General features: G+C 38.9%; 1 protein-coding gene across 8 annotated transcripts in view; it reads right to left on the bottom strand.

Annotated features, from left to right (window-relative positions):
• Positions 1-516: 516 nt before the first annotated feature.
• Positions 517-21,586, bottom strand: part of LOC116298306 (collagen alpha-4(VI) chain) — a 29,878-nt gene continuing 8,808 nt past the window's right edge. For 5 of the 8 annotated variants that reach the window (XM_031706700.2, XM_031706699.2, XM_031706702.2 and 2 more), the window contains 15 exons: positions 21,341-21,511; positions 20,025-20,600; positions 19,139-19,711; positions 17,981-18,202; positions 17,389-17,574; positions 16,806-16,991; positions 16,450-16,692; positions 15,672-15,818; positions 14,877-15,165; positions 13,782-14,062; positions 12,284-12,853; positions 11,185-11,883; positions 3,830-4,124; positions 2,951-3,252; positions 517-1,912 (listed from right to left, as the gene is read on the bottom strand). In XM_031706700.2, coding sequence (XP_031562560.2) covers positions 1,884-1,912; positions 2,951-3,252; positions 3,830-4,124; positions 11,185-11,883; positions 12,284-12,853; positions 13,782-14,062; positions 14,877-15,165; positions 15,672-15,818; positions 16,450-16,692; positions 16,806-16,991; positions 17,389-17,574; positions 17,981-18,202; positions 19,139-19,711; positions 20,025-20,600; positions 21,341-21,511 — 4,769 coding nt within the window. In that variant the 3' untranslated portion in view covers positions 517-1,883. The remainder of the gene's footprint in view (positions 1,913-2,950; positions 3,253-3,829; positions 4,125-11,184; positions 11,884-12,283; positions 12,854-13,781; positions 14,063-14,876; positions 15,166-15,671; positions 15,819-16,449; positions 16,693-16,805; positions 16,992-17,388; positions 17,575-17,980; positions 18,203-19,138; positions 19,712-20,024; positions 20,601-21,340; positions 21,512-21,586) is intronic. The other 3 variants (XM_031706701.2, XM_031706704.2, XM_031706706.2) reach the window with 3 other exon arrangements.

Below are 21,586 nucleotides of genomic sequence, written 5' to 3'. Positions count from 1 at the left end.
AGAAAGAAATATGTTTTTGATCTTCTTTTCTGAGTGAACTAGTTTAGTCTAAGGCATGAACAAGTGAAATCGAAGTTACAATGCACGTCTCAACGTAACCCGGTATGAAATAACTGTTTTTCAATGTCGCTATGAATTAAATGGTCTCATGTTATAAAGCCGCGATTAAATAAGCAAACAATTTTCACGGTGCCTCGTTTCTTCCCTGTAGTAGTAGCAAATCATAGGGGGGAAAGGAAGCAAAGCCATGTGAAAGCTTCCTTTTTTTCTTAACGAGGTAGTTCGAAAGCGTACATGAGAAAGGCCCTCTGGCTTGTGCTATCGTTCCAATTTCAAGTCTACAGACACCCCATGCTGGCTCTGTCGATGGTTTCAATAGAGTTCCTGCGGATTTTTTCGGGAACTTTGGCGCCAAAACGCGCGCGCCACCACTTTCCTGGAGCACAAGACGATTACCGTGCGTGCGGAAATATACGAAACCATAAACTATTAAAGCTAAATAAAATAAGGCAGTGATACAGCAAAATCAAAAAATTAATTTAATAATAATTTCAAATAATAGCTAAAGATGAACCCGCCTTTTTTGCATATCTAAATTAAAGCATTTATTATTTCATTTTATTCTATTTTCCCCAGAAATTTGATTATATTTTTGGAACTTTCGTTTATATCTTCAGCTTATGATTTCTAATGATAATAACACTCGATTTCGTGTTACGCAACGCGGTTCGGATCTGTTTGGATTCAGTTCTCAAAAAGCTAGCTACTATCCTTCTCACAAAAATTCTAAAAAGCTAGTCGTAAATTAAAAGCGTCAGTCAGCTTGATATTTAGCATTACACCTTCCCAAAGTTCAAAGCTCGTGGCGAATCAATCAGATCAGGAGATCAGCTCAACTTATGAAGCTCGCTCCGCTTCCCAAGGATGCCCTTAATTCCCGGCTTGCCGCAGTCAATCCCGCCATCGATCCTTCACATGAAATCGTAAACAATCCGACCTGCTTTGAGAACTTCGGGAAAGGTTTCAACTTGTTAAGTTCATGATATAAATTTACATTGAAATTTGAAATCTTTTCAAAAGTTTAGTATAGATACATTATCTTAGCTTGATATTGTTTAAATCTATATTTCTGCAAAATACTGCTAGACCCCAATCGCAATAAGTGTTACTTTAAGTAGCACCTTCTTGCTTTAAGTCTATGATTAGGTATTTCACTGACCAAAGTCAGTTATTTTCCGACCCCCTGTGTTAATATAAAACTTTTTTTTTTTTAAAGTGCGTCGAGCAATTTACAATGTGGACCTTCATGTAGCTAACCGCGAAACCACTCTGACAAAATTAACCAATCGTTATGTAGAAAGAACACTGGAACCAATCAGGAGAGAGCAGAAACTATAGAATTTTGACCTCAGGTATAACATCACATTGTTTCATTTCAATGACCTGTTGATGGAATTTAAGACATATACCTAAATCTTCCATTTTTAATTTGCTTCTTATTCAAGCTGAACTATTCGAAGTTAAAATATCCTGTTCGCTTTTACATTGTGATTTCTTAACCTTGAGAGAGAGGCTCAGGATATAGATTGTAAATGAGTCTTGAAGTAAAATGTCTCCACAACGACTGTATGGAAAGCGTAGCTAATACGCATTTATTCGTGTTCAAACAAAATTCTATAGATGGTTGAAAGTAAAGTGTATGAAGATGTTTTGATGCTGGGAAGACGAACCTCGCGGAGCACCGTATTCTTTTCAGAGAAATTCAAAAAGAAAATTGTTAAGCATGTTATAAAGATTAGTGGTCATCTAAGCTATGATAATATTCTTGATATAAGACTACCTAAATCTGGTCTTTATTATTAGTGGTCAGGAACCCGTCAAAATTAAGGTGATCCGCTCTGGATTACGTCTTCTGAAATCAAATAAAAACAGAATTGTCATTGAGAGCTTTTGCGTAGAAGGTTGCAGCAACACTCTTTACAAAGGCTGCTATTGCTACCGTTGATACTTCCTTTCATAATATTCTATGCGAATATTACCTGGGAAGATCTGATGCTAAAGGTGCTGACACACAGTGCAACATTGCACGCAACATTGCAAGCAACAAATTTGAATCGGGCTGACACGCAATGCAACAAAATCACGAACATCGCTTGTGCCAGCCTGCTATGTTAAGATATTTGGTCAGCAGTTATAAATTTGGTGCAAGCTGATTGGCTGGAAATTTCAAAATGCTGCAGGTAATGTTGCAGCCATGTCCACGCGATGAAATTTGTTGCGCGCAATATTGCAAGAGTGGGGCGCGATTCAACTTCAGATTTGTTGCATGCAACGTTGCGTTCAACGAGTTTGGGGTAGACACACGCTGCAACAGTTCTGTTGCGTGCAATGTTGCGTGCAATGTTGCATGCAATGTTGCATGCAATGTTGCACCGCGCGTGTGTCAGCACCTTAAGGTAAACTTTGCGCGCATCGTTAGTTTGAATCTTTGATACATTTTGATTATTTGGTTCAGTTAACTATGCCTGAGGTATAAAAGACTAAGGCAAAGAGACAACTTTGGAAGCTCAATTAATGCCGTATGCTTGCCTTGCTGCGACTGTGACGTTTTCTAGAATTTTGAATGACTGATTTTCTTTCTCGCGCAATGTGATTGGTCTAGCAGTGCCGTGATCATGAGCTTGATGTGACCGTGACCGTGTCCGTGTCCGCGTCCGCGTCCGCGTCCTGTTCGTGTTGTGTTCCGGATATTTGATTGGATGGAGAGTAAATTCCCGCTCAATCTGATTGGTCTGGCGTATCAGAATTATGAGGTTATCGCCATTTTCAAGGTTTACACTTTCCAAAGAAGCACTTTGCTATTGTTTTATTGCCATAAAATTAAGCATAATTATGGCTGCCCTCTCAAATACTATAAAACATATGAATATAAGAAACTAGAGGTTCTTACCAACTCGACGACATATTGTCTGCGAGAAAGACTTCTTCAACTTGTCCAAATCATCAAAAGAACCAATTTGAGTTATGTCTCTTCCCTGACCATTAGCTAGGATGGTCAATTGTCTTCTGTCTATTTCATGTCCTATGCCAACCACTATTATCTTGACGTTCTGCGCTATTAATGGTTTAACTGCCTCCTCAAGGGGGGCTACACCTGGGTCAGACGATTGGCGGCCATCTGTTAAGAAGACCAACACTTTTGGGACACCAATTCGACCGCCATTGAAAAGAGTGAAAGCTGATTGAAGAGCTCTTTGTAAAGAAGAAAGATTGCATAAAAGAAAATAAGCTGTTGATCTGCTACAAATTGTTGGTAAGTCTTATATTTAGTACATTAAGTCTTCCATTGGTATTTAACAAGCTTTTAATTTGTTAAGGTTCGAGGAAATGAATTCCTCGTCCTATTATCTGTAGCAAGCCATTTATTAGTGTTAAGACTACCATACAAGCAAACATACACAGGGCTGTCAACTCTCCCGGATAAACCGGGAGTATCCAGATTTTGGACCGTATCTCCCGGTCTCCAGATTAGAGTCTCAAATCTCCCGGAGACTTGACTTTCACAACCATGAAATTCCAATTATTTTGTGTTGTTTGTGTTATTTTACATCGCTAACAAAATCAAAACATTCCTCATAAACTGTTATTGCAAGCAGGCCATCGTAACTATAAGCGATAATTTGATTGGTCAGAAATAAACCAATCACATCTAATGTTACAAAGTGAATGACGTCTTTTCGTGCACTTTTTTCCGCTGTGACGTCATGTCCCTTCCCTATCAATTCTCCAGATTTGAATATCTTGGGGGTTGACAGCCCTGCATACATACCTATCGATCCGAGTGCGTCCCCTCAGGTACGGTGCTCTATCCACTGCAGCATCAAAGGCAGGCAGAGAGACACTCGCCTGAGATGCGAATCTGACCAAAACTCTTGGCTGATCGCTGAACACCAGGAGTCCAAGCATGGCTTGTCTGGGACCAACTACCAAACGTCCTGCAACGTGCTTGACAAAATCCTTTTCCTTGGTGTAGCTGGAAATGAGCATACTACCGGAAGAATCCATGGCAAATGCTAGATCAAAGGTCTCGGAGCACGTATAAGGGACAATTGAAGGAAACGGTCCTGGGGGTAAAAAGTAAACCTTACATCAGTCACAGGCATGCATGCAGGTTTGCAAATAACGTTCACTTGACACTTGGGGCAGACAATTTAAGAATCGACCTAAGAATTAAGAGGCAGTCTCTGTAAAAGCGGTCCGGTGCAATTCGGGTAGGGAAGCAGATTCCCTTTAAACTTTGCCAACAAAACTGTCTTACTTCAAAAGTAATTGGAATGCATTTAATTTTTAGAAATATTTTAAAATGAATTTTTTACACGATTTTCTTTCCAGAGCCGAAGGTCGCTCGATTTTGCATAAATTAAACGGGAAAAATAGCCGATATTCGACGGTTTGCAGCATCAAAGACAAAAAGTATTTTCACAAACAATTATTTTTCCAATGTAAAGCAGTTCTTAGATAACAATTTGAAAGTACTTTGAAGTAATTTGCTTTTTTTGAAAAAAAGATAAAAATCATGATGCGAGGGCTACTTTTAGAATACGTGACTGAGGGCAAATAGAAGCGATTTTCGTGGGTCGATTTTTTAAAAGTCTGGCGTATTTAATGCAATCTATCGATTGGATCCTACTAAAGAAAGACTCAACAGCAAGGAAATGTAAAAATATCTTGCGGTTTTTATTTCTCTGCGACATAGTGAGCCTGTAAATTCAGTAAAACTTTGAGCATGTCACGGGGATTGCGTGACATAAAAGCGAAGTCGCTGACTAGTTCCAAACCAAAAAAACCTCAATATAAATGGTTTTTTCGAGAAATGAAGAGCGTAATATTTTCTATGGTGTATAATTTCAATAAGGACTTCATTTACCATCATTATTGAGCGCTTTTTCTCTGCAATAACCTGAGTAAATAAGCAAGTGCATGGAATGTGTTCAGCATTCAATAATTATATTGTTGGTCATACAATATAAATAGATATGTTTCGGAAACTACCCGAAAAATTAGGAAAAGCAAACTTGCTAGAATTTTTATTATGTATAGTCCTCTCTACTCCGTAACACAGGTATATACTTTGGTACGCCGACTAAAAATCTGGGACCTAGATTTTATCTGTCTAATGTCGAAAGTCCAGACTGAACTAATTAGTGTGCCTAGATAAGAAAAAAACTTTAGGCAAGGTAGTGATATTCAAACACATTGTTTTTGCCCATAACTCCTGTAGCTGTAACTGACTTAAAACAGTTAAAATGATTAAATTTGAACTCTCTTTTCCTATGTTTTCTGAACATTATCTTTTAAGTGAAATATGCTATACCAGATGAAAATCACTAGAAAAATAGTGGTTCGAGACACTGAAATGGTTTTCTTTTATCATTTCTTTTACCGCCAAATAACTGTCTAGTACATTTCACACTCGGTGATTTTTTCGCCAGCATGAAAGACGTAAAGAACCTCAGCCGAACAAACTTTTAAGGTCAAAAGGAAAAATGTCGTGTTTCTTATCTTATTTGGAAAACTGTGGTGATTCACGTGGTTTGACAGAACTTGTAAGACTTTCTGGGTACACAGACCCCATTGAAAATCATTTGTTCTCTATTCACTTATCACACGAGAAGCTAATAGAATACGAACTTATCCTTGCACGAGTAGGTTTTTTCGATTTGAAAGGGACATCAAAAGTACAGGAATTGTTGATTTGCCCAAAACACCGGCATAGCCTTGGAAAATATTGGCAAGCGAGGAAGACTTGTCAATATCCAAAACACAAGGGAAGCAAAGCTGCAGTACAAGGCAGAGATGTGTGCAACTTGGCAATGTCTAAAGTTATACATCAGGCTTATGGTGTTATTGTTCCAGTAGGTTCAGGTATGACGCAATATATTTGATGTATATATATACTGAAACTGCTTTCATTAATTACAATAACTGGATGTTACTACGAATATTTATGTTTTTCAACTAATACTCACTGTTCACTCGCAACTTTTTTCTATCGTTATGTTGATCAGATAGCAATTTTGATGACGATGTAATAACGCGAAATCTATTATTGCTATCAATAGTTATTTGCAGCACTTGTCGCAAATACCACAAGGCAACATTTGACAAGTTAACTTGGACTGCCGAAGAAGCACTGCCTAAACCTGAAACTGATAGTGAACCTTCAGCTGAGAGGATAAGGTGTGTTAGCTTTAACTGATTTATGAGTACGCGCAGGTTTTGAAAAACGATTTTTCTTTGAAGGCCTCAGAAGGGGATTCTTCTTAATGTGAGATGTGGGCACCTCTCATCCTATGCTCCGTACATTCAGTTTTCTTGATAATAGTGAAAGAAAAAAATTTCTATATTGCTTCAAAAAGAGACGCGCGAAATACGGCCGCTTTTGGTATACGTCAATCACAGTATTCCATAACATTGTGGGAAAACACATGCAATGGCACGTGCCTAGGAATTGTCATGGAAACGCTTTGATTGACGTCCAAAAATACCTTATTCGTTGCAACTACGATTGTGTGCATGCTATTTTTTTCGTCGAGCATGCGCAGTAAGAAATAAAGGCTCTGTGTACGAACCAATCTCGTACCCAGAGCCTGCGTTTCTTCTGGCCTGCGGCGAAGAACGAGGGCTCTGGCATAATCCATTTTTGAGACCAGGATTTATTGCACTTCCGGTATAAGAGCGCATACGTTAAAAGACTTGCCAAAAATAAAAAAATATGTTCACGATTTCAATTTCTTATTTTGATCGGAAGTAAAGAAGAACTCTGTTTGAAAGCAGGTGAATAATGAATAAATAAATGAAAAACCTACGGCCTCGTGCTATCAACAGCTTATCGGTGTTTGGAACCATGATAAAACATTCGCATTTGCTTTTGATTTTATACATAACAACCCTGTCCTGATCAATATATACAATACTGAGACGGCTATCTTTTTAATAATTCTAAGGTCGTCCAAAGTAACGGTAGCAGATTCCTTGGAGGCATTGTGTGCTGACTCCCCATTTCTTACTCCACAAGTTAAGAAAGCGCAAAGCTGCACAGATGACCCATGGACACCAGGGCCACAATTACAACTGAACTGTGAAGATAACAGTGAACACGCATAAGAGGTATTCAACAGCTCAATGGCACAACTTGCCGATGCTATCAATAAACCGAGAATGCAGCTCTTGAGCTCTCAAGTTGTCTCTTGGGATAGATGTACCAATTCAGAAAAAGAAATGTATTTACAAACAACCGAAGATGCCTGCAGATTGATATGCCTTGCTATAGCACCGAATGATAGTAATCACCTTCTTAAAGCTTTTCAGGAAAATCGATGCTGCAATGATAACGACGTGGGCTTGCAGGCTCTCGTAGCAGCTTATAAGAAAAAAATTACAACACAGGGTTCGAATAGACAAAGCAAAGCTGGATCATTTTCTTGAGTTTACGTTTCGGCCTTATTTTTACCAAGATGTTTCATATGGCAACCGCACAATCAAGCTCGAAAACGGAGAAGAATTGCCAATGCCAAACATCGTTCGTACTGTAGCTCGAAGCACTATTATCCATCAGTATTTAGAATTTTGTAAAGAAACGGAGTTTGAACCAATGAGTCGACCGACGATGTGGAGAGTATTAGAAGTCCAGAAAGCTACACAGAGGAAATCCCTGCAAGGCCTAGATAATACCGCAGCAGATGGTGCAGACGGATTCGAAGAGCTACTGAAGATTATAGATGACTTGGAAGAGGCTGGTGCCAATGACGTCTGGTGTTCACAAACCAAAAAGAAGCTTAATGCAGGAAAATTATATCTGAAGACAACTTATCGTAACCGCTGCCAAGAGGAAAATTGTCAGTGCCCCGATCACTGCATAGCGTTCGCTCTGAGTGACCCTGATGACAAGGATTTTAGAACTGACTGTGGTCACAGACACAACGTCGAGTGCACTGATTGCCAATCACTGGCAGATACCATCCAAGATGTTCAGTCGGAAATTCGAAACCATTCGTCAGCACTCGGCAAAGAAAAGAAGGAAGACCTGCAGTTCGATGCAAACGCCGCCTCGAAAAAGATTTTTGACTGGAAAGCGCATGTTATTCGTGCTCAAAATCAAGAAAGTAGCAAGCATGGCGTCTTGAAGTCTCTTGGAGAGGAGGAGGTTCTTATTATTGTTGATTGGGCGATGAAATTTACTGCGATGAAGTTCAGAGAGAAGCAAGCAGAATGGTATGGGAAAAGGGGAATGAATTGGCATATCAGCAGTGTCATCTTCAAAGAAGGCCAGAAGCTACAGGTAACTTCTTATGCCCACTTATTTGACAACTGTAAGCAGGATTGGTATGCTGTTCTGTCTGTCTTAGAAAACTTACTTTCAATCATAAAGACCAATAACGCAGGCATCACCAAAGCTTATCTCAGATCTGATGAAGCGGGCTGCTATCATAACAGTCAACTGATTGCATCTCTTCAACAACTAGGAAAACGACATAGCATTCAGATTGTTAGGTACGACCACTCAGAGCCGCAATTTGGAAAAGATATTTGTGATCGAATCCTGTGTCCGATGAAAGCTGCTATAAGACGATTTTGCAACGAGGGCCATGACATTATCTGTGCTGAGGACATGCATAATGCGTTAAAGGAAAGACCAGTGGGAGGTACGACGGCTGCTGTTTGTATTATACAAGAACAGAATCTATCCCTGCAAATTAATAAGATTCCCAACTATTCTTCTTATCACAGTTTTGAGTTCACTTCTACTGGCCTTCGTGTTTGGAAAGCTTTTAATATAGGCTCTGGAAAACTCATTCCGTGGGATACTATAGTATGTGATCCCCAAGGAGCTACACTTGTGAAAGTTGACGTTCCTTTCTTCCCAGTAAAATCAAGAGAGATAAAGGAGAGGAAACAAGCAAGTGATCATGACGAGGAAGAAGTCGTTAAGCATGAATGCCCCGACCCGAGATGCAAAGAGGAATTTGAAAGTCGCGCAGACCTTGATCTTCATCTAGCCTTGATTGGACACCGTATACCTGCACTAACCAAAGAGAGCCTTTATGACAACATAAGAAGAGACTGGGTACAACGTTTTCAGACGTTGTCTCTGTCGTCACAACCTATACCACTTACGTTTGAAAACACAGGGTCAAAAGCGTCCAATGCCAAGTATTCCAATACTATGGGATGGGCACTGCACAAGAAACGTGGCAAGAAACGTTTTTCTCCTAATGTTCGAAATTACCTCCAGAAGAAGTTCGAGATCGGACAAAACACTGGACGTAAAGAAGACCCTGCCCAAGTTGCTAAAGCCATGCGAACCGCGTGTACTACAGATGGTTTGAGATTGTTTAAGAGAACCGAATGGCTCAGTAAAACGCAGATACAGGGTTTCTTTTCAAGAATGGCAGCAAAGGCGAAGAAGGGAATTTTACCAGATAATCAAGAAACAGAGGATGATGTTGAAAGCGAACAAGACGATGATAGCGACGAGGAATATGCTTATCTTGAAGATGAAGAACAGATAAGAGCGACTAGTAAAGCTGTACTCGCTGATATTGACATCACCCACCCTATGATGTATGATGTGTTTGACTTATGCAAGATGACAGATGAGCAAAAGCTTACTTCCTTCACCGTGAAAATGCTTAGGGAGATCTGTACCTACTTCGAGATTCCTCATAAGTATAGAGACACTAAAGGTGTTCTCATCAGTAAAGTGACTGATATGGTCTCAAGCTGCAGTTGTCATTAGACATTTCCAAAACGAGCAAGGAACTGGGCCCGAATCCATTTTATTAACAAAGAATTTATTTATGCAGTTAATTTACCAGGCAGTCAAAAGAGCAATACTATATATAATTAGCTGTACGTGTGGCTGAAAGAGATTGCCCATCCACCGGCACAAACGGAAATTTTTTAATCCGTACGTTTTTTTTTAAGTAATCATCTGCACGTTGAGTTTTTGAATTTTTTTGGCCCATCCACACGTCGAAACGTTGCCTTTTCAAGTGGCGTATTCACCGAACGGAAGGCCAATCCGTAAAGAACAAATTTTGTTCAAAAATATCCGCGGGATACTTGTGGACGGGGCCTTATAAATAAATTCGAAATGTCAACCACTGTAATCGTCAAAAGCTTTAAAGGTTTTACTGCTGTCAATGTAGGCCACTCGTGCTGCATGTTTTAATGATAATAAAACCTTTAACAGGTGAGAAATACCAATTTACGTTCGACTCGAAAGGGGTCATACGCTTCGCTTTATGTCACGCAATCCCCGTGACATGCTCAAAGTTTTACTGAATTTACAGGCTCACTGTGTCGCAGAGAAATAAAAACCGCAAAATATTTTTACATTTCCTTGCTGTTGAGTCTTTCTTTAGTAGGATCCAATCGATAGATTGCATTAAATACGCCAGACTTTTAAAAAATCGACCCACGAAAATCACTTCTATTTGCCCTCAGTCACGTATTCTAAAAGTAGCCCTCGCATCATGATTTTTATCTTTTTTTCAAAAAAAGCAAATTACTTCAAAGTACTTTCAAATTGTTATCTAAGAACTGCTTTACATTGGAAAAATAATTGTTTGTGAAAATACTTTTTGTACTTGATGCCGCAACCCGTCGAATATCGGCTATTTTTTCCGTTTAATTTATTCAAAATCGAGCGAAGTTCGGCTCTGGAAAGAAAATCGTGTAAAAAATTCATTTTAAAATATTTCTAAAAATTAAATGCATTCCAATTACTTTTGAAGTAAGACAGTTTTGTTGGCAAAGTTTAAAGAGAATCTGTTTCCCTACCCGAATTGCACCGGACCGCTTTTACAGAGACTGCCTCTTAAAGAAGAGATAACTAGCTAAAAACTAGAATTAAGAATTAAAGAGAGCAGTGCCATCGTGTATGAAGGGTTAGTCTCCCCCACAGCCGCTTTCAGTCTACTCAGGGGAGAAAGCGTTGCGTGACGACACTGAAAGCTGATGTGGGGGAGACTAGTGAAGGGTAGGAAGACGGGCTTTTCCTAACGGAGTCAATCACGCAGTTCTTATTGTATTGTCTTTTTGCCCGTCACTCCCTTCTCATACTTTTCATTATATCTATCTATGTTAATATACCTCACGAGATTATCTATAAACAAATACCTTGGCATGATTTTGCGGCAACATCACTAGCGGCATGAACCAAACTATTAAATGATTTAACAGTGAAAACATCACTTGCATCATTCACCATCAACACAAGTTCTGAAACACTGATTTGCGGTCCGATGCCAACCACCAAGACACGTGCGCCTGCGTTGTGCAGTGGTTGCGCCGCCTTATCTAACGGGACGTAATCAGGGTCACGTGTTTGGCGTCCATCCGTCATCATGATAACTAGCTTGGGAAAGCCAGGCCGAGCGTCCAAAAGAACCTGTGAAGCCATGTTCAACGCCTTATCAATGCGAGTCCTCAACATGATATATGGAAGGGCATCGACGCCATCGGTGAACTCTTTAAGCGTGTTGTACTTTTCAAAGTCAATACTGAGTATAGGATCGTCGCTGTAGATGATCACAGCTCCTCGACTACCTTGACCTACATTGAATATTTTGGAAAGTCTCTTCACAAAATCTTTTTGTCTTTCGTATTCTCTCAAGTCCATGCTTCGTGAGGAGTCCATGACGAATATAATGTCCAGAAAATGAGAGCACTGGACCGTGGGAGGTGTTGGAGCCAATGACGCTAATGCTGATGGAGTAACTCTGTGATGTGTGGTTGGAGTGGCTAGAGATGGAGTTGAATATGGGGTTGGAAATGCTGTTGGAAATGCTGTTGGAATCGTAACAGGAGGGAGAATAGCTGCAAATTTATAAAAAATACTTTATTTTTATTTCTATTTTTAAAAAGTGTGCATATAATTTGATTGTAAGAGCTAGATATTGGCAGAGGCGTAAGATTTTCCCGTTAGCTTTATCTTGAAGTAAGTAAGACGTTACTCTGTTGCATCATCTTAAAAAAAAAAAATTTTGCCTGTGTGAATTCTATAGAACTCCCGTCTGACAACGATATTCATGAACGTTTGCAAATACTTTTTTTTTTAACTTATAGAAATTTTTAAAATAAATCAATTACTTTGCAATTTTCTGGGGCTGTTGCATCACGTGAATTGTCTAACTCGAATAGCAAAGCATTGAAAGCGAGTACTTTCTGGCTATATATATATAAGTACATAAATATATATATATACATACAAACTTACTTTGGCTGGGGGGAGGACAAGCTCTCTCTGTAACCTTCTTCGCTTCTTCTATCAGTTGAGTGAAAGAATCTACGGTATAGATATCTTCGTACCTCTCAACCAACTCTCTTAACTCACTTTGAGACACTCTTGGTCCTACACCCACAGCAAATACCCGCACTCCAAGGTCACGCAAAGGCTTAACAGCAGTAGTTAGGGATTCTGCTCCAGGAGTTTGTTTTCCGTCAGTCATGACTATAGCAATAGCAGGGTTTCCTGGACGACGTTTGTCGTAAAGATTAGACGCTGCATAGCGCAACGCCTTGTCAAGTCTCGTATGGCTTTGCATGTGAGGTAGAGCGTTCACGGCACGGTTGAAATCTGCATTGCTTGCGTATTGGTCAAAACCTATGCTTACGTGAGGCTCGCCACTGTACAACAAAACGCCGGCGCGAGTACTTTCTGGTGCGATGACAAATTCGTCACTGATTGCCTTTATTGCATTTTTCTCACGCACAAAATCGGCATCGATGATGCTCTCTGAGGAGTCGACAATAAAGCCAAGGTCTACGCCTTGTACGCAGATTTTAGCTGTAATGTAAAAGTGGGAAAAAAAAAATTAATGAGCATGATTAAGACTGCAAAAACGTATAGCATATGAAGCATGCAGTTTGAATATTGCTTCTCTACGAAATAAAAGTGAGAATAGTCATTTTCATAAGCATATAGTCACTTTCAAATGGTCATACGACGTTGGTTTAAGGTGGCTGCATATAGTTTTTGTACGCGTGCGCCAGGTTGTGCACGAGCATGCGCAGTACCAGAACTTTTACTAGAATTTTTATTTTAATGACGTCACGAAACGTTGGTTGCATGCGTTATTTAAAAAATAAAAACTCGAAAACTACATGGTCAAATATCTTTATATTTCTACAGTTTTCCCTTCGTAGAATGATAAGGCAATTGACGCAATATAAAAAAATATCTGGACTACAGAAAACGTTTTATCTTGAAAAATCGATATTTCTTTAATATCTTGGTTTTTGTAGTCACAATTGTAATAAAACGCTGTCATAGCTGTCATATAATAGGTAATAAAACAAACTTTAGTATTACTTAATCTAAAAAACAATGACCACGGGAAACTCGAGATTATAGTTTTTTAATGGCAGAAAGGGTCCGTTTTGTGGCTGACGTGTCACTGCTATGGTAACTAACTATTCATCACGTGATCATTTTCACGAAAAATGATTTCTAAACTCATAGTCTTTAATATGGCTAGCGTATCAGATATCAAGATATAGATCTGTGTTTGCTATAAAATAATTTCTAGTTCTATTACTCTAAATACCGAAACTATATGAAGCCAACTTTTCGAGACGTCATTAAAATAAAAATCTTCAAGTTCTGGTACTGCGCATGCTCGTGCACAACCTGGCGCGTGCGCGTACAAAAACTATATGGAGCCACCTTTGGTAAATTTACATTTCCTGGAAAACCCTTTTTTAGCTAAACTTACCGCTGGCATCTCCACAGGCTCTTGCTGCGACAGTTTGAGATTCTCCTAACAAAGCTGTAAATGAATCAACTGTGAAGACATCTGCTGGATCATTAGCAATTTGTCTCAGTTCTTTCAAGTCAATATTGTGACCAACACCCACGGAGTATATTTTAACTCCCATATCTTTCAGAGGTTTGCTTGCGGCGTCCAGTGCTACAGCATCTGGATCTTGGGTTTGGCGACCGTCTGTGAGGACTACTAACACTTTTCGTACAGTTGTTCTTGCATTACGGAATACTCTAAAAAAAGGAGAAACGTATCAAATAGACCCATAGTAGCACGTCGGAATGCAGCTCAGCTTGGAGGACATAACGATAGGTTTACAGTTCTTAAGGAGGAGATAAAAGTTATTTTACTTTGTCCTCCAAGTAGAGCTGCTTTGACGTGACATTTAAGGGTTCTATTACCTTTCGTTAAACTGAAAACAAAAGAAACAGAACGTAATAGCAGACTATTCTTTTTTTATTGTACGAGTAAATGCAAAAGGAATGAATTCTAAGCAATTTGTTTATATTTTATTCGTCATGTTTTGCGCCATCAATCATACCAAACAAACACGTGAGCAGAGGTTTAGACGACAGCAATCTAACGCATGCGCAATGGAGATGCTTCAAAATGACTGAAGCGCTCACCAAGCGCGGGTAATCAAATACACCATCACATTATTTAACAATTATTCGCCAAAGGCGAAGGCGAAGTGAACATCGGGGAATAATAATAATTATTATTATTCCCGATATTCACTGAGCCTGAGGTGACTAATTGTCTTAGTATAAAACACAGGTGATTCTTTCAAAAAAAAGAAAAAAAAGGAAGATAAAAGACACATTTTTTTTCAGTAACAGTAATAACAAAGCGGCTAGCCGCCATTTTGGATTATCGCTGGAGGTGATTATCGTGTGATAATCTGAGTTTCTCGACCAATCAGCGCGCGAGATTTTCGATAATCACCTGTGTACTTATACTAACATATTATAACTAGAGTATTTCATGCACAGGCATGGATTTCTTTCGTTTTAATGTTTGAACAGCTAACTTCTGGTTACTACTTACTCTGTAGCTGCTGCCAAGGCTTTATCGATCCTTGTTCTTCCGCGCAAGTAAGGAATAGCATCAACAGCCTTAGCAAAATCATCGGTGGACTTGTGATCTCCAAGCTTGATCATCACATGAGGATCGTCGTTGTAGATAATAGCAGCAGCATGGCTCGCATCAATATCGATACGGAAGATTCGTGCTAAATCTTTGACGAACTGTTTTTCGAGACGGTAGTCATCAACACTGATACTGGCCGATGTATCCATGAGGTAAACAATGTCTACCTGTGCCGAGCATACATTGCCTGTCAAAGATATTACAGATCAACATTATGCTTTGTCTTGAAAGATGTGAATTGTCTTCTTCACAGTTCTCTGCGCCATCTTGAAAGGTAGCCGTGCCTTTGCATCGAAACGACACGAACAGTGCGTGAGCTTGTAATAATAGAGACCTTACCTTGAACAATTATTCACATGTCTCTATCATTGCAAGTTCGCCGTTCGTCTCGCTTCGATGCAAAGGCACGGCTACCTTTCAAGATGGCGCAGGGAACTGTTAAGTGGACAATTGCGTTTCATCAAGCACATTTTCATTGGAAAAAACTCGGATTCCTTTTCGAGAAAACAATTGCCTGATGAAATACAATTCACATAATTATTTAATAACGTTCCAAGCAACAAAAATACCTAAATGCTCTATCTTGCTATCTTGTCCCTATAACTGTCTTCCCAAATGCCCAGATTACCACCTTTTCCCCCGTGCATTATTTTCTGTCAAGATTAATATAAGAATGCATTCGATGAACCTAACCTGCTGGTTTTCTACATATTCTCTTGCATCCATCAAAGCAGCATTTGAGACCAGACGCACAGTCGGGAGAGCAAGTGCACTCATCTTGAACCTGTGTAGGGCATTTCTTGACAGGTGAATAAGGTGGACAGAGTCCTGCGATGATTCCTAAACAGAAATAAAATGGAATTGCAATGGCGCGGATCAAAAGGGGGAAAGGCCCCCTTTCCCCTTTATCGATATCTATGCTTCCACAACATCAATTCACCTCACGTTACATTGATATAATTCAGTATCCCGAAAACGGCTGCATCCGCGAACGAATTGTTACACATTGTTAGACACCAATTAAACTGTGAAATTTTCAATTATGAAAATGCGCTTTCTCAACTTATAGTACACTCAACAAAATAACTCGACTCTGATTGGTCGAGAGGAGTACAATTATAGCGTTAATTGTACTCCGTACGAGTACCGAATTAAGTCGCTATGGAAACACGACCAAAAAATGTCAACGGCGTCAAAAAAAAAAAAGCCGTAAAAACTAATAAGAACTATGGACTGAAAATCGGCCGCCAAATAGCCAAAGATGAACGGCGTCGCTTCGCATTTTTTACTGAAATTTTGTTGAGTGAACTATAAACAAAAAATCGCACGATCTTCTTGTGAAAAAGGCTCGTGCAATTACAAGAACTTTCAAAACATTACTCGTGTCTATCAATTTCCAAATTGTACTCGAGATCGTGCGATTTCCTATACAAATTAAAGTAACAATTAAATCATGGTATAAAAGAAAAACCTGGTCTTGTGCCTTGATCAGGAAATGGAGTACGAACTACCCCACCACCGTTACCACCGCCGCCATTTCTGGTCGGGGTAGGCGTACCAACAGCCTCCACACACCTACGATGACAGCCATCACTACAACACTTCTTTTGTCGAGAACAATCAACATCGTAATTGCATTCTATCGTCGTTATCGATGGACACACATTAGGCTTCTGCAAGATTGGACATTTGCCAGGGCGATAAAGTTGATTCGCTGTCGAACACAAATAAATGTTGGGTGACCATGAGTGACAATATACTTAGTTTAGAATAAAAAAATGATAAATCTTTTCAGACAGTTCCTCTTCAAATATGAAATGTACATACTTAGTCTCCGTTCCTCGGCCTGTGAAGGAGGCTCGACGCAAACCAGTAGTCGGCAATAGTGGAGGCAGCACTTCTTTTTTTCCGCGCAGTCATTGTCCGTTTTGCACTGATCAGAACCAGGACATGGGATTCCAATACGTGATACTGTGGGACATATGCCTGCCTTTGGCCTTATCCTTGATGGAGCTGTTGTCATCAACAACAGAAAATAGTATCACAAAATCAGATTCATTTAAATAAACCATATAGCTATCTCAAGATGCATAACTTATAGATTTAAAATATTTTTAGCTGGTTAATTGAACACAATCTATTGTAATATATTACTCCCCAACAGTAAACTACCTTGTCAAATTCTAGACATCATAGGCATTTAAATGATAACTTACATATGAGGTCGATTGAATTATTCCTAAATGAGCTATTGAAGTTTGAAAGTGCGATTTTGGACTTCCTGTGTCAGGACCCAGGAAGGCCGTGAAAAATAAAAGACATTTCGTTCCCACTGATGTACGTACATCAAACTTTGGAAGCCATTTTAGTAAGTGATTACAATATGTATAGAATAAGTTTTCGTACTTACCATTCTGTACGTTGGTATTAGTGACTGGTCTTACACAAGTAATGGTGCATCCATCGGAGCAGCATTTTGCATCAGCCTTACAATCCCTGTCAGTAAAACAAAGTCTCTGAGGATTTTGACAGCTCTGCCTCGTGATAGGAGGACAGTTTCCTGGCTTGATTAAGATATGTTGAGTTGGTCTGTTTCCTGAAAAAAAAGGAAAACGATCTTGAGAAATACTTGAAAACTTGGCCCATAATGGGCTCTACAGATTTCATGGTTGGCCTAGACTTAAGTATTTTGAAGTGTTTCAAAATGAAGCTTGCGGGAAAGTACATGTTATTTAAAGGGGAAAAAATATTGTTATAAGCCGGTATTTTATCTTTATTTTGCAATTGCGAGAACTGTGCTTTCAAATCCCGAGGGAATCTGATGTAGATGCGTAATGCGTAATAACCGTACCTGCTAATAATACCTAATAATAATAAGTGCCGTAAGCACCACATTTGTAAGGCCCTTTATTTTGTATAGAACAGGCATACAAAAATGTCATATATCAAGTCTAAAAAGCCATAGCAGTACTACTAAGGTACCAATATTTAAACCGACTAACCTGCGGCAACATAATTCATATAAGTGGTGGGTTTCTGCTGATATTGATGTTTTTGTCCAGTAGTTACAGGTGCCTGTGTTACCACATCTGGTATCACAAATGTCGTCTGTCGCGGACTGCGGGTTGGTTTGGGAGTTATGGGTTCGGCTTTACTAGTTGTTGAACGGGTTTCAATTGATGGCGCAGCTGTTGTTGTTGGTCCGACTGTAGTTGGTGGAGGGCCTTCAGAAATAAATCAACAATAAATATAAATTATTATTAATGAAATGGTTGATAAATAGAAATGAATATTCCATTGATCCTTTACGAATATTGAGAGCCAAAAGTGCGTGCAAAGTTGAGCGTACCGACTTTTTCGACAAATTCGAAAAATACTGCAAACTATATACAACTTATCTATCATATTCTACATATGTTCAGTACATGTTCGGTATATTTAACAACTATTCGCCGAAGGAAAAGTGAATATCGGGAAATATTTACCGAGACGAGAGTCTTCGAGCGGCGAGCTAAATATTCTCCGTATTCACTGAGCCTGAGGCGAATAATTGTTTTAGCATATACTAACTTGTGTACAGAGTAACTTATTTTTATATACAATAATTCAATAAAAACAAACAAACAGAAACTTGCAGTTTGCGTGACAAATTCACGCAAAACTTTTAGGCCATACTTCGTTGCCTTATTTTTGTATTGATAGGAATGGCATTAACTTTCATTTTTCAATTTCCTCATCGGAAATTGTAGCAAAACGATTGCCGGCATGAATATCGTACAATATTCACCTCCAATTAACCAATGAGCGCGCGCGTTCTTAGGAAGTACACAAATTGGTATATGCTAAGTAAATATATCGCTACCTTCTTAGGTAACAGATAATCTTATAGTATCATGTTTTATTCAGACATACAGCTATTCTAGTTTACGAGTTTTTAATCGAACTATATCTATTGGGGAAAGAACCTTGCTTTCAAAGATATTTCGAATCTATTTACGTTGATGAACTTTTACGAAATTAAATTACAAAATTTTTTGCAATTTTTTGGGAACAAAAAACTTATAAATAAAAGTAAATATTAAGGTAATATAGTTTGCTGACGACGGAACTGAAAATGTGGCGCGGCGTGCTGGAGGAACAACCTAACCATGCTCTCTTACCATGGGCAATGTACTTAGCAATTGGAGGCACAAGATATGGTAAATCACCATAGCTTGTTGCAGTAAATATATCTGTTGACCTTGTCGTTAAACCTGTCAGTCTTCTGGCATCATTTTGATTTCCACCTACAACCAAAGTAACCATTTCAAGGCCCTTATTTCTGAGCGGTAACATGGTCTGTTTTAATGGTCGATCCTCTCCAGCCAAGTAATTCTTATCGATGATCATTACAGCAATTCTTCTCACTCCAGTTCTAGATTCCCCGAGGAGCTCGTTAGCCTTTTCCAAAGCTCTTTCAACTCTTGCACGTCCTCCCAAGAATACCAACCAATTTATTGCATCACTCAGTTTAGAAATAGAATCATATCTCTCAAATTGAAAAGAGATTTCTGCAACCACGTCTCCGAAGGATATCAGACTAACTCGCGTTTTTCGGGGCTCTAAGTTCAACAGTCGAGACAAAGACACCACGAAGCGTTTGACTATGGTGAAGTTTTCTCGGCCAACGGAATTTGAAGAGTCAAGAATAAAGATCAAATCCGCATTGAAATTCTCGGGAACGGCATCGGGGTCTACGGTGTCCGTGGGCAAAAACAGAAATAAAACAAGAAATTTGTGTTATTAGGGCAATTATGTTAACAAATGCTAACAAACGAACTAGTTACATGGAATACGTTAATTACATTACAATTATAGTTTTGGATAAAGTTTTCCATTTAGGAAGAAAAATCAACTATGTTTCAAATCAAACGCATTCTTTTCATACATCATTTCTTTTTATTGCTCTCTTCATCATTTTATTTCAATTGGTATTTTCAAAGAAGAAATTCAGAAACTTTCTCAGATAATTCATGCATCTATTCTTGTCTTTTCTTTCAAAATTACCTGCGCGGGAACCAATATGGCCAACAAAAAAGCCTTCCATCTGTTCCAGTTGGCTGCCAGAATAATACGTAAACAGGTCTGTAGGGCGATAAACAAGAGCCCGAAGTTGAGCTTCATCGTGTTGCACATCGATACCAATGGTAAAGAACTTAACTCCAGAAGTGTATAAACCACGAACAGATGTGAGAAGATTCCAAACGCTCGACGATGGCAGGCCAAATGAGAAGATGATGACAATTTGTGCTACGTTTGGTCTTGCTGCACTTAAAATGTCTCTCTCGATAACCTCAAAGGCAGAGCTTAGCTCTCTGCTTCCCCCTTGCTTGTAAAGTCGTATCATGTAGCTCTCGACGTCAGCTTGGGTGACATACGGTGACAAGTACTTAACTACCCTTGCATTTTGATCAGATGCAACGACTGCAACGCGAACCTTGTTTGTTCCAAGTTCAAAATAATGACTCAAAGATGTTACAAAGGATTTTTGGAGCTCGAATTCTTCAAAAGTTGGCCCATCTGAGGTATCCAACACAAATACCACTTCAGCTGCAGAGAGCATTGGTCGAATGACCACTGGACCTGAATTTACAAGAAGAGAGTTTTCATTTGAAAACACTCCAGGAAAACTCGATCATTTCCAAATGTAGTTTAGTTTAGACGTAATAAGGACATGCAGCATTGCAAGAAGATCGCCTTAACGCAACTCCAAAGTACTTAGTTTCAAATTTATTTTACAACGTTTTATCAAATTACATGATTAGATTTAGCATTGAGTTTAAACAGAATTGATATGAGAATTTGAAGAAGATGAGCTTTATCAGCCATGCACCCAGTTATGCATCATAAGGTTTTACAATTTCTGCGCAATTTTAATTAAAAGTCATTCTAATTGAGTTAATAACCTAAAAACTCATTGTGCATCTTATACGCGATTTTGATTAAGTTGAGTGATATACGATGTTAATAGTTTAAGATCATACCCTCGGGAAATAAAGGAATGAAGATTGTCAAATTCAGCATAGCCCTTACGAGTATCATTAGTCATACGGATGGGCATCAATACTACGTACACGGTAACCTAATTAATTTTGCATTCTATTCAATTTTTATTCAAGTAAAGTGGTATATTAATTTTTTGAGATTTTATCCACGAGAGAAATCGAAATAGACAAAAGTATCAGACACATTGAGTTGTGCGTTGATGCCTTTACGAGTATCACCAGTTATATACTCACGGGCGTTAATACTCAATGTTGGTAATGGAGTCCATCCATTGCATATCACATATTTATATTGGTACATGTATTTTTCATACTTACTATCGCTTACAACGTCTACGAATCCTTCTCTTCCAAAGCATCTGTACTGACAGCCATCATAACAACATTTTTGCCCATTTTCACAGTCGCTATTATCAGTGCAAAAGTTTTGGTTGTTCTCGGGACATCTTTTGGGACGACGAGCAATTGGACACGTCAATAGAGAAATATCTAGAACCATGGACGACAAGTACTAAGAATTGAATTGCTTAGATGTTCAGCTTATATTAATCTTTTCTTTGATAA

Source organism: Actinia tenebrosa, unplaced genomic scaffold (assembly GCF_029948245.1).
Source record: "Actinia tenebrosa isolate PJP-AT-01 unplaced genomic scaffold, QUT_ActTen_1.0 PGA_scaffold4__44_contigs__length_22323623, whole genome shotgun sequence".
In the NCBI taxonomy this organism is placed as follows: domain Eukaryota; kingdom Metazoa; phylum Cnidaria; class Anthozoa; order Actiniaria; family Actiniidae; genus Actinia; species Actinia tenebrosa.
The sequence above is the reverse complement of the archived record's forward strand: the minus strand, read 5'-3'. Positions and strand labels throughout refer to the sequence as shown.